Source organism: Balearica regulorum, chromosome 1 (assembly GCF_011004875.1).
Source record: "Balearica regulorum gibbericeps isolate bBalReg1 chromosome 1, bBalReg1.pri, whole genome shotgun sequence".
Classification (NCBI taxonomy): domain Eukaryota; kingdom Metazoa; phylum Chordata; class Aves; order Gruiformes; family Gruidae; genus Balearica; species Balearica regulorum.
In genome coordinates, this window is record NC_046184.1 from 127371674 (window position 1) to 127385855 (window position 14182).

Consider the following 14182-nt stretch of genomic DNA (forward strand, 5'->3'; position numbering starts at 1 on the left):
GATTTTGTTAGAAAAGTTAGGAGGAGTATTTGAAGCTTCTCATCTGAATTATTTTAATGTTGGTTGAGTGTCAGAATACAATCTGTGTCTTCGTAGTGTCTAAGCTAAGTTTTTACATAGCCATGCGAGGAATCCATATTTTTCCTCCTGAGATACAGAGTCTGCCCGCTGATGTCTGGAAGCTTGAGGTGTTTTGTAGTATCACAATACAGCTGTTGCAATCTTTCTGGTTTAAACTGCTTTCTTTTTTTGTCAGCGAAATACTACATTTGCCCTTAAAAGACCATGCTGCCTTACAACACAGTAGAAATTTACTTTGCAGTAATTATTTTCTGAGGGCAAGAAGAACTTCTGTGAGTCTGTATTACCTGAAAGAGCTTTTGGTAAGGAACATGGGTTATTCAACATTTTATGTTTCTGTGTATTTAACACACGTTCACAAATTAACTAACAGAGATAGATAACGTGTTATTTATGGTTTAAAAACAGGTTTGACTGAGGTTCCACAACCTAAGCATATATATCTTTTTGAGTGCTTTTAGCTTTAATAATGCTGAATGAAACAGTACTAAAGGAAACATTTCCTTTGTAAAAATTCCTTTATATTTTCTGTGTCCTTCATGTAGCGTGTGTTAGACTTTCAGATTACACTTTGAAATGCTTCAAGTTACCTACTGTTCCTAGGCACTTCATCTCTTGATTGCTACATTGGCTTCTTGGTTGCATAGTAACTGAGTAACTAACTTTGATTATGTTGAAAAATTGGTGCAGAACTGTTGATGAACACTTTAGCAGTGATAGGCTTTGGCATGTCATGGTTACGGTTGTTCTAGCAGACTGAATTACAAGCTAAATTTGCTCATTTATTTTTCCTCCTCCATGGAGGAGAACACAATTTCAGAATAAATGGCAAGACAGTAGCACAGATTGTATCTCTTCATGGATCATAAAACTGCATATCAGCTGTTTATTTAAAAAAAAAAAATAATCAAGAATTCATAGTAACAAAGCGATATGTGTTTCAGGTTATGGACATCTATTTATTAGTGTGCTTCTGTTTATTAAATTAGACATCTTAATAATTAAATAATTTTTTCCTAGATATAACATTGATACAAATCATAGATTTTTCCCTTGAAAGTTCAGAAAAGAAGAAAATTAATACCTGGCACTAGTTAGGTTTTTTAATTTGTTCTATTCAAATTTTAATATCTTTATTTTTAAGGAAATAGTGAGTTAGTCTTCCAAATCATAGGAAATAACTTTTGAAAAATTTTATGTTTTATCAGGTTCAGAAGTACAGAATTCAGAATGAGATAGGACTTAAAGGGCACTTGATTTTTCCTTCTCTCCTGATGTCTTTTATTTGAGCTATTTTTATCCCAGAAGAGGATTTATATTCTACTCTAGTGCATTCTTGCTTGGTCATTTCTGAGTTTATAAAAATATATGGGATGGAAAATCAAATCCGCTAAAATCCATTTTGTTTCAACACCGCCTGTCCCCAGGAGCACTGGAATCAAATAAAAATACAGCCTGAGTTTAAAAGGAAGCTAAGTGTAGCATATTGAGCTAGCAGCTGACAATCCCAGGTTTTGACAAAATTTGAATCAGAATACACTTAAACCCATCAGAGAAGAAACAGACTCATTTTGAATGAAAAAGATGGAGACTGTTAAACTGTCCTGGGTAGAATGTGACAGTTTGTTCCACCTTGTACTCTTTTAAATATAAAACCTGAAAATAGGTTCTGGCCCATGAATACTTCCCCAGTCGGACGCTAAGGGAGCTGAGGTGGAGAAACATCAGCGCTGGGAACCTGCTGCAGCCCAGGCGTGGGACAGCCGCTCACCTTACTGTGCAGATGGATCCGGCTCTGATTCAGCTGCAGCTGCTGCTGGTATCAAAAAAAAAAAAGCCCACAATACAAATTCATCTGACACAGGAGGGCTTTTCTCCCTAACTCATGCCATATTTTCATCATGGTGCCAGATGTCCTTTTCTGTCTCTTTCACTGGTTATGAGAAGTGAGGTTTAACATAGACGTGTGCTAGCTGGAGTGTCTTCTATATGAAGGAATTCTTCAAGAAAATGCCAGGCTGGCATGAGGCTACTGCCCTGCATTAGTGCTGCTCACAGACCACGGAAACAGACTTTCTTTGTAGGCACAGTTGGCCTTTTCTTGAAATATGCTTCATATTAAGCATCAGAAACATCCATGACGGAACATATAAGGGGATGGACTTTTCATGCTTGTAATTCTGAACATACTTAAGTCTGAGTACACACATACATAAGATGAGTACACTCATCTCTGAGAAAGGCAAGAAGGAGGACCCAGAGAACTGCAGGTCAGTCAGCCTCACCTCAATCCCTGGGAAGATGATGGAGCGGCTAATCTTTGAAACTATCTCCAGGCACATGAAGGACAAGAAAGTTCCACTGGAGGCAAGTCACTAGTGGGGTATCACAATGGTCGATACTGGCTCAATATTATTTTACATCTGCATTAATGAACTAAACCCTGGGACAGAGCACACCCTCAGTAAGATGATACAAAAGTGGGAGGAACAACCAAAACACCAGATGGTTGTGCTGCCATTCAGAGGGACCTTGACACTATGGAGAATTACACTGACAGGAATCTCATGAAGTTCAACAAGGAGAAAAGCCAAGTCCTGTGTCCTGGGAGAAATAACCGCAGGCAACAGTACACGCTTGGGGCCAACTGGCCAGAAAGAAGCTCTGCAGGGAAGGGCCTTGGTGTCCTGGTAGACAAAAGCTGACTGTAAGCCAGAAATACACCCCCATGGCAAAAGCAGCCAACAGCACCCTGGGCTGCATTAGGCAGAATATTGCCAGCAGTTGAGGGAGGTGATCTTCCCCTCTGCTCAGCCCTGGTGAGGGCACATCTGGAGCACTGGCTCCAGTGCTGGTTCCCCAGTACAAGAGAGAGATCAACTTCACTGGAACAAGTTCAGTGCAGGGCTGCAAATATGGTTACAGAACTGAAGGATCTTTCCGATGAGGAGATACTGAGAGAACTTGGACTGCTCAGCCTTGAGAAAAGGCAGATCGAGATCTTATCAATGTGTATAAATACTTGATGGGAGGGAACAAAGAAGAGGAAGCTGGACTCTTCTCAGTACTGTACACCAACAGAACAAGAGGCAATGGGCACAAATTAAAAACCATGAAATTCCATTTGAATACAAGAAGACACCTGTGGGTGGTCAAACACTGTAACAGGTTGCCCAGAGAGGCTGTAGAGTCTGCATCCTTGGAGATACTCAAAACCTGGCTGGACATGGTCCTGGGTAACCTGCTTCTTGCTGGCCCTGCTCTGAGCAGGAGAGCTGGACCAGGTGATGTCAAGAGGTGCCTTCCAACTTCAGCCATTCTGTGATTACATGTTTCTGCAATAGCAATGTTAACTCTATTTTTAGGAGTTCTGGATCTGGTACTTGATTTGTCATTTTCTTTTAGAGATAATTAAAGTTACTAGTATGTTCAAATGAAATGACATGCTATAATAATTGATTAAATCTTCTTAGACTATAACCTGTCTACAAAATCATCAATACAACAAAGCCGTACTACCCACCCTGAAAAACAGGAGATTGATAGAAAACCAATTTGATAATTATTCATTAGTGTTTACTTAGAATTTTTTTTTTTTTTTCATTTTTGCAGCATATTTTTCAGGACAGTTTTGTGAAAGTGAAAACATTTCTTTAGTGCATGCCTTTGCAATGATTTTCACAAGTAGACATACAAAACATATGTAGAAACTCTTATGCATTTCATCACTAATAACAGTAAGAAGTTTGTGTTCTAGCCTTCAGTTTACATAGATATCCAAGCCTGTATGCTCTTGAAAAGTTTACTAGGTGTGCAAAACATTTCATTTCTAAATATAGTTGCTACAGTGTTTAGCCCTATATAAAGTCTAGATGTGAACTGCCTAAATAGTAACTACCATTGCTGGAAAACTAGAGGTGGCTTGTAATGATTTTCAAATTATTGCTATTTTTATTTGAGGGTTTTTTCCCCTCCCTTTTTAAAAGGTTGATAAGAAATGTTTTAAATTCCTTGGGTTGAAGCTTGTAAAAAATGAACTTTAGTGAAAGAGGATACTATCATCTACCAAAGTCTTGCATTTGCTATCTCTGGGAAAAACTAGCTTTGGGATCAATTTTCATTTCCCATGTTGTACTCAAAACAAACATATATAGCGTTAATTCAAAGCCTGGTGTGGCTGTAATTGCCAGTACATAAAATCTGAGAAGAAAAAGTAAAGATTACACCAAATTACCGTTAACATCTTAGACGGACATCTGTGCCTGTTTCATCCATAGCCAAAAACAATAGACACTCATTTCCAGAAGCTGGTGTTGAACACTTAAAGTATTTGGTGTGTTGGTAAAATGAATTTTGTCTCCTTTAACTTCTCTTTCCAACAAGAGAAGGGTACTTTTCTATATGTAGTGCTGAGATTCATGGTCCCTCCTTCCATGAGTATGGGAAACATTAATGAGTTTTGATCTTTACTAATGTGTTCAGGTTGAGGACAATATAGTTGGAAAGCAATATTACACTATAGTTGTAACGTAATTGTTTGTACATGGTCTCACAGAGATTTTTCTAAACTCATAAACATAAATCTAAGTGTTGTTAAGGATACATGAAGGACAAAAGTTAAACAAAAAATTAATCTGCTCCCAAGCTATTTTTCACTGCAGAAATATTTCTGATAAGTAGGAGCTGATAGGAATAGTGACTGTATTTTAAATCACAATTGAAGAGCTCAATTACTTGTTTCAACTTTGGGATTGAGCACTTGTGTAACAATTGCAAATAAGTAATTATTAGATGGTATCTGTTTATATAATACAATTTTTAAGACAAATACAGCTAAGCTCAGTCTCAGTACTACTGAGATGTATATAAGAATATATGACTTCATATGTGCATGCTGTTGTTTTCCTTTCATCAGTATGGTGAATGCTAGGCAACAATGATTTCTTGCTCTCAGTACATCTGCATAATTGCTGTTTGTTCTAACAAGGCACTGAGGTTGTCTGTTCTGGACTACATCTAATCATATATGGTAGGTGTTGGGATCAGTAGGAATAAACACAGTAAGAGTAAAAAGCAGTTTTAATGACCCACTGACATTTTACAGTATCAAACAATAAATAAAGCCAGCCTGTATTTTATTTTTTCTCTGTGTGTAAGGAACAAGTACTGTTCTGAGAATACAGTGGCTCTTCACGGTGTATTTTCCAAGGGGCATTGTGGGATTTAGTCACACTATTCCATTAACTCCAGTGGGCCAGAAGTTACAGGCACGTGATTTAATTTTGATTGGATTACTGAATTCTGTGTTTGACTTGTTAGTGAGCTGTTGCAGATGTGGTTGCGGGGAGGGGTGGTGGTGGGGGGTGGTTAAGAAATGGAAAATGTGCATTGTAGAGTCAATGTTCCTTCCTGAAGTTTCAGTTATAAATTTTGTGATGGTAACTCCCTGAAGCCAGCAAGGTATATAATACCTCTATTGTTATTGAAATAAGTTTGTTTACTATTTATTTACTCTTCCACTCAAATGATTCATGAATTTCCTTTCATATTTCATGGAACTGATTTATGGATCCTAAAAAAAAAACCAACCAGAAACCTTTTCATGGCATTGACAAAAGCCATCTCACTTTGGTGAATCTTTAAATATGAAGACCTAGACTTTTTTTATTTTATCTCTTTTCTGAACATTTGGAAGCCTTCCAAAGAGGAAGTCAGTGCTCTTCTATGTGTTAGGGATCACTAAATAAAAGAAAGAAAGGTAAAAAACCACCAGTCTGGCATGTGAACTGTGAAAGGAAGGCATATTTAATCAATATTAGTAGACTTGGTATTCTGCAAAGAGGTGAGGGCTATGTGGTGGCTTTTACTACCTTAGAACAGGATACCCAAAGCACAAACAAATTTAATGGAAAATGTACAGAAAAAGACCTGCAAAGAATTTGAGAGACTTAGCCTGCATGTTCTAAAATTTGTAAGAAACCAATCTGTGCTTACAGACACTAGACTAAAATCCTTTTGGATTTGAAGATCCAGCCCTAAATAGAAAACATGTAACGTCAGGAAACACCAAGAGGATAACCAGTAAGGAAGAGATTTGGCTTGGTACTGAGCAGTGGAAGTTCAAAACATTGCTATCATAATAGACATCATTATAAACTAAAGGTCAGGATCCCTGCAGGGACAAAAAATAACCCAAAAAATCCACCACAGCAATGTTCAGTTTTCAGAAAGGAAACTACACACAAATGAGGAAGCCTGCTGGATAGGAACCAAAAGGGCATGGTATATGAAGACAGCATGGAGACACTGCACTGGAAACTGAAAACAAATCTATACTGTCAAAATGGACTCTCATAAGACCTAGAAAGGTGGGGTGGCCAAAAAAAAGAATAAAGCAAGCTATGTGAAGTGAAAATACCTAGAACAAATCGTCATGATTAAGAGCACCAAATCACCAGAACCAGATGAGTCAAGTGTTCTAATGGAAGTATAAAATAGATCTAACTATTAACAGTATTTTCTTGTTTAAAATTATTTTTTTATCAGGAATGGGAAGGGGCAAATACGGTGATAGTTTTTAAATAGTGCATCTAGTCAGGCCCGTGGACCTACAAATCAGGAAATCCAGGGAAGAATATACTGCAGAAGAGACAACAATAGAGCTTTTATAAAAGTAGGTGTGCCTTACATCTCCTAGTGTGCCTTGAAGGAAACATGAGCATATCCATAAGGAGGTATGGGCCATTTAGCATTCCAAAGGGATTTTCAGAAGGTTTTTCAGCAAAGAAGCTGAGTTCATGTGGGATAACAGAGAAGGTCTTCATGTGGATAAATAACCAATTATCTGGTAATTTCCTGTAAAAGATGGAAAGCAAAACGCAGAGGTCAGTTTTTCCAAGGAGGGAGATGATTGATTGTGCTCCAGAAGGTCTACATTGTCCAGCATGTACATAAATGAGCTGGAAAGGAAAATTAATAATGCAGCAGCACATCTTGTTGATGATACAAACCTATTGAAAGTACTTAAGGTGAGGACAGATTGCAAACAGCTATAGAAAAACCTCACTGTACTGACTGTCAGCAAAGTGATGGCAGATGAAATCGAGTGCTGATAAATCTCAAGCTATCCCAACTTTACGTGCACAGTAATGAGCTCTCTGTTAGCCCTTTCAGACGTTCCTTTAGCACTTATGAAAGAGATCTTGGAATCATAACAGACAGTCCTCTGAAAACATCACATCAATACTCAGGACTGTTCAGAAAGCCAAATGAAATGCTAGGAATTAATGAAAAAGCAGAAAATATCATGATGCCATGGTATAAGTCCCTGTTGTATGCATATCATGTATATTCTAGGCAGTATTTTCTATCCCAAATCTAAAAAAGATTATAGCAGATTAGATAAAAGTTATCAAAAGCTCCTATATAAGGACAAAATAAACAGAGTAGGAATCAGGTTTGTCTTGTGTAATTTCACATCTGCCGAGTAGCTGTCTGCATGTGAGCTAGTTGCCTAGGCTCCCAATACAGTCAATGAAAATCTGCTCCGTTCAGTTTTTGCAATTGAGAATGTGATTCATCCCATCCTATAGTAAACCCTTATATTACATTCAACTCCTGTTGTTCATTAGCTACTGAATATAAAGGGACCATATGGTGACTTGCTCAGATGTAAATACCTTATAGATATCCACATTTAATCAAATATATCTCGATATTTGTATCTTAAACATGGAAGAAAGAAAAAGTATGATGGAGGGTTTGTAGAATCTGCAACGGCACAAAGAGCGTCCATTGGGAATGGTTGATCACTGTCTCTCAGGAGCTAAGAATTAGGGATGGTCACACGTGGGTGTGAAGGGATAGGTTTAAGAAAAGCAAAAAAAGGTGGTTCTTCAACTTAAATATTGAGCTTACCATAGGTATTTTGGATGGTAAAAGCCTATGTTAGTTCAAAAACCAAGTAGATAATTTCATGGAAGACAAATCCATCAAGATCTGATTGACATTGTAATACAGCTTCTGGCTCCAGAATCTCTGAGACCCGAACTGCTGAGCTGGAAGAGTACAGCAAGGAGCAGGGAAGCTGGTGCTTTCCCTTACCTTCTTCCCTAAGCAATTGTATTGGCTACTGTCAGACAAGGGACTGGGCGAGATGCGCTTTTCATCTGACTGGTTGTGGCCACCGTATGTTCTAGACTTTCAATATTTGGCTGGTTAGGGTGTCTGTGGTATGTGTCTTCAGGAGTTCTTGCTAATTTTCCAAGGCATTTTAAAATATTTCCTGACAGGACTGTACGGATCATTTAAAATCCAATCTACCACCTACAGTATCACATACCATTGAAAATCTTTCTTGCGTAAGGACAGTTATAATGAAGATAATTTGGGGCTGTTTCTCCTATCGCTGTTCACACTGAGAAGTCATTTACATCCTGAGCAATTTAATTGGTTCAAATTGGTCTCCTTGTGGTAGTGGTACACTATTCACCATGTATATTTGTTTTTAAATTACCAACAGTATAGTTCTCTACATTTTTCTGCAATATGTAAAGTAATTTTTATGCAGAAGGAAAAAAATAGAAAAATTAATCAGCCTTATACTGTACCAACTGATTATTAAAAGTGTAAATATTTCTGTAAAACATTTCAGTCATACTGATGAAAATCACAATCCAGTAGAAATTCTAAATTTCTGCTTCTACAGATGACAAGTACTATAGAAGATTTAGAAATTATTACTATTTATTAAACTTGTTTGAACACTTGTTTAAAAAAAAAAGAACTCACATTGATATTTCACTCTAAAACAAAAACCTAGCTCTAGACTCATGTATGTTGACTGGTGGACTGGCTGTCTGCAATAAACTGTTGCTTAACACAGCCTTATAGTGGCTGACCTATTTGATCATACAATGTTGTATGCCAAATATTTCTATGGATATTTTTTTCTTTTCTGTCTACAGTTTTTAATCGCAAGCTTACCGGCATTAGTTAGATAGCTGTGCATTGAGTACCATTCTTTTTTTTGTTGTTGCTGCTTCTTATGTTTTGGTTTGTCTAACTCATAAAAATGCTGTAAAAATTCAGGCTTAGTAATAATAGAATACAGAATATGAAATTTAAAGATGGTGAAAAAGCTGTTGTATTTTGTATGTTGGAAAATTGGCATAACACTGCAAAAATCAGTATCCTTGCAGCAGAAAAAAGCAATTAATAAAGACATTGATTGAAGAGAGGGTGGAAGATAAGTTTTATTTTTTACTTCCCTATGTATTTCTATTATTTGATTACTTTTCTCGTGATTTGCTTCTGTGCCTTAGCCTTTCTGTTCTCTAAAATAATTTACACTTAAAAACCATATTGACTAATTACGAAGGATCTTCTGTTTCTGTGTGTGAGTTACCTAATCATTTATGTCAATCTTCAAGTGAGACCAGTACTTTCAACATTGCAGATGCAAATAATTAGTCTGAAATCAGCCAGAAACTTAAGTGTATGTTTAAAAACAAGTGGTTTATAAGCTTAGGCCTGTGTGCTTTGCCTAAGCAATGTAGTTATCAAAGCAAGCCTGATCCTATTGCTATGCAAATTATTAGAAAATGAAGTTGGTTTAATGCAGGAATTGCACTAGAGTACATTGTAGTGTGGGAACTGATCTTTGCATCCATTGATCTGCAGTCTATCAGTATTTTTTATTTTATATAGATGTATTTATTGTATATAATTTTAAAAATTATTATATATTATTTGTATTTTATATTATATAAATATACATGCAAGTATATGTATATTTATATTTATATATACAACGTGGGCATTGGTAACACTAGCTGTTTCTCTCATTCTGGAAACCAAGCAACACTGGAGGAACAGAGTTGGCCATCCCAAGTATAAGCCACAGAGTCACGGCCAAGGACCTTGGGCCACTGAAACTAACAAGTCACAGAAAAAAAGCAGTAAAATAATTATTTACAAGTGAAGTGTTCACACAATGGTATATACCAGAAGGCTGTGCTACCATTCAGTGAGATCTGGACAGGCTAGAGAATTGGGCAGAGAGAAACCAAAGGAAGTTCAACAAGGGCAAGTGTAGGGTCCTGCACCCAGGGAGGAATAACCCCAAGCACCAGTACAGGTTAGGGGTTGACCTGCTGGAAAGTAGCTCTGTGGAGAAGGACCTGGGAGTTCTGGTGGACAAGAAGTTACCCACGAGCCAGCAGTGTGCCCTTGCGCCAAGAACGCCAAGAAGGTATCCTGGAGTGCATTCAGAAGAACGTGGCCAGCAGGTCAAGAGAGGTTATCCTCCCCCTCTACTCTGCCCCAGTGAGGCCACATCTGGAGTGCTGTGTCCAGTTCTGGGCTCCCCAGGTCAAGACAGGGAAATACTGGAGAGAGTCCAGCGGAGGGCTACAAAGATGATGAGGGGACTGGAGCATCTCTCTCATGAGGAAAGGCTGAGAGAGCTGGGGCTGTTTAGCCTGGAGAAGACTGAGAGGGGATCTCATCAACACTTATAAATACGTAAAGGGTGGGTGTCAAGAGGATAGAGTCAGACTCTTTTCAGTGGTGCCCAGCAACAGGCCAAGGGGCAACGGGCACAAACTGGAACACAGGAAGTTCCATCTGAACATGAGGAAAAACTTCTTCACCTTGAGGGTGACTGAGCACTGGGACTGGCTGCCCAGAGAGGTTGTGGAGTCTCCTTTTCTGGAGATACTAAAAACCCGCCTGGACAACTGTGCAACCTGCTCTAGGTGATCTTTCTCTAGCAGGAGAGTTGGACTAGATGATCTCCAGAAGTTCCTTCCAACCCCTACCATTCTGTGATATATATCTCTTCAGCCTTTGAGGCCTTTACCTTACAAGAACAAATGTCTGTTTTTAAAGCACATCATTGTTTGTTTTCTGAATTCAGTTGCTAACTAAAATGATCAGGGTAAGCACATATATAACTGTGGGATAAAATGAAACATGCGAGCTCTTTTCTTTGTCTTTGTATCACAGACATTGCTCTACACTACACTGTAAATCAGTATTCCCTCCAGTAATGTCAGTTGTGTTCCAGTGGTATAAAACTGGTGAAATGGAAAAGTCAACTGTTATGTCATGAACTTGATGTATGCCTCTCCTCTCACATCATGGTACTTGCATCATTCTCTGCGCTTTCCTTTACAAAATGCACATCACTTCTGATTGTGTATTTTACAGATTTATTGTTAGAGTCATTCACTGAACACAAGTGCCACTTAGTCTAACTCCTTATGTTGTAGGGTCATTTAACATAATTAGTGGAAGTCAAGTCTGGTTTTGAAAGACATTTGAGGAGCAATTTTTCAATGATGTTTACCTTTAGTGTAGTTCATGGCATTCTAATGTCTATGAATGTCTTCATACCATTTACTCTTAAGATTCATGGGGACAGTGGATGGGCTTTTTTTCGACCTTTTTTGCATCACATGTTGATGAAATGATTACTAGATAATAATTTCAGGTTATTTGATGATCTAAAATGAGATGCAGACCACATGTGGTCTGTATTAAAAATGCTGAGAGAAAGGAGCTAGTAAAGCAAGTAAATTATCCTGCCTTTGTGTGCAGACATCATATGGCAATAAAAAGTGTTCCTGAATATGACACAATTTTTCCCTTAGAAATGGCTCATTGTTACGTTTTGACGTATTTTATCATGTTAGAGATTCATAAATGTCTCCTTCAAAAGGACAGATATGGAACAGTGGAAGATCTGCATAGAGATTCATGTCTTCAATAGAGTCATGGTGCCCTGAATTTATTTGAATTTACTCAGATACATCATGGAAGCATCATCATCATGTTGTTGCTTATAAATCAAGAAACTTATAACTAGCAGCTTGTGGTTTTCACATACATTACTGCAATTATTTGCTAGACTGGTCTTATGCATAGTTTTAAAGGTTATCATCTCATAAGATACATTGTTTTGTTTCTTCTCAAATATGAGTCATGTAGGCCAATTTAGGATTCATAGACAAAAGGGTTTTGTTTTTTTTACTTCCCATTGCTAACATTGTAACACGCAAGATACCCAGGGCAAGATCATGGCCTTACTGAGGCCTGTAATAGTTTTATCATTGCTTCTTTTTTTTTCATCCATTGTATTTGGAAAGAGAAGTCTTCCTCTGGTTTCATGTGTTAAACAGCACTTATCACTGCCATCCCCGCCCCCCCCCCGAGGAACGTGTGCTACACACACCTAAAGGATGAGGCAGGAGAGAAACATGCTCTGGGTGCGCATTCCAGTGGGTGTGCTGGTTAGAGATTTGTCTTAACTAACTGGCCAAAAATTGCTATGAAGTATCCAACTTTATATCACCCTCTGAAATAATGAACCTTACACCTGAGACCTAAAGTCCATATGAAGTTATATAAAAAAGACTGTTAACTGTATTATGACCGGTACACTCCTTCCTTTCAGCTTGCCATGGAATACCTTTACATTACTAATCAGCTCGTAGCACAGCCTATAATTTTTGAAGTTAATGCTTATCTTTATGTTTAATTCACACAGGTTTATCGGGCAGAAATTGTACCTCTTAAAGAAAAGGTGCACCAAGTCAATGAGCTCGCTCGCCGTTTCACTCCCTCTGATATTCAACTCTCCCAGTACAATCTCAGCTGTGTGGAAGACCTGAACACAAGGTGGAAGGTGCTACAGGTACATTTCCTATGACTTTTTTCTCTATGCTACATTTAATTAAATATTTTTTATTTCTGTGTGCTTGTTTTTGCTCTGTGGAATAGCACCAAAGGTGTACTAAGGAATGAAAGAGGAAGCAGGCTTTCAGTAATGACGTCTCTATGAGAAAATAGGAGTTAAAACTGATGCTTGTATTTATCAAGTAGGAATCAGATAACCCAGCTTGTCATACAGTTAAAGTTCTCATGCATTTAAAATACTTAATATTTTATTTACCTTTTAATATTAATATTTAGCAATTCTTGCTGCCAAATATATCATGTGATTATTTCTTTTAACTGGCTTATCTATGTTTTACGGATATTTTTATGGTGTACCTAGGAGATTTACATAAGACAGTTTACTTCTGCTGCTTCATTCATTTTACTATTGTTTAAATAAATTTCAGGAGCAGCAGTTTTAAATAAATTCCTCAAAGGCAGATTAATGATTTTGTGCAATGGAACCTTTAAAATCACACCTTTAGAATCAATTATAAAATTACAAGGCATTACATGCATTCAGGTAAGTAGCAGGACTTGGTATTGCAAGTAAAGCTGGTCAGAAGGGAATTTTATAAATTGAGCTCTAATGCAGGAACATATTAAGATGTATTATGAAATTCAGGTGAACATCACAACTGTGAGTTAGAAATACTGAAAAATTTACAAATTCTTTGATTTTTTTCTTGTTCACATATATATCACTTAAATTTTAGATTATTTTGTGTTATCTTGTGATAAAGACTTCAAATATGTGAACTTTTTCCAAAATGCACTGTATCTTAGTTTAGAAATTTAGGAACAGTGTGCATGAGAGAGCATATGTAAGCCTGCATGCACTGATACATGGTGATGTAGGTCCCACAGCAGGGGCGTAATTTACGATTAGATGAAGGTAAATGCAATTAAATGAACTTGGTTAAGTGCTGGATTTTACTCACTATTTTATTTTTTGCTACATCACTGCTTCACATTTTGAAATTTTGTCATTGTAGTTACCTTTATATATTGCAAAAATGTAGAAGTGTGGAGGTTAATAAAGAGTTTTGCCTTCATTGTAAAACCCAAACATTAGCAATGGACAAAAATGAACCAATTCCCTCTTCTCCTACATACAGATAAAAGGTCATGGTGCTGTCAACTCTAATAGTCAGTAAGAGGCTATTGCTTCTTTGTTGCTTCTCCAAAAGAAATCTCACAGCTCTGTGACATCTCCAGTTTATCACAGTTCATGCAAATACTAACAGGATTTTTTTCTTCTTTTTCCTAAATCAGCAGTTTGCAGTGAGAGTGTTGATTTAAGTAAAAGTTCATTAGTTCTAGATCTTTGTTCATTAATATCCACTTTTTCCCAGATCCTCAGGATAGAGTTCAGGTAACA

At 37.4% G+C, this 14182-nt stretch overlaps 1 protein-coding gene across 10 annotated transcripts in view; it reads left to right on the plus strand.

The window, feature by feature from the left end:
• DMD (dystrophin) overlaps positions 1-14182 on the plus strand; it is a 1320554-nt gene that overhangs the window by 1145005 nt on the left and 161367 nt on the right. For all 10 annotated transcript variants that reach the window (XM_075774516.1, XM_075774534.1, XM_075774546.1 and 7 more), the window contains one exon: positions 12632-12778. In XM_075774516.1, the coding sequence (XP_075630631.1) occupies positions 12632-12778 (147 nt within the window). The remainder of the gene's footprint in view (positions 1-12631; positions 12779-14182) is intronic.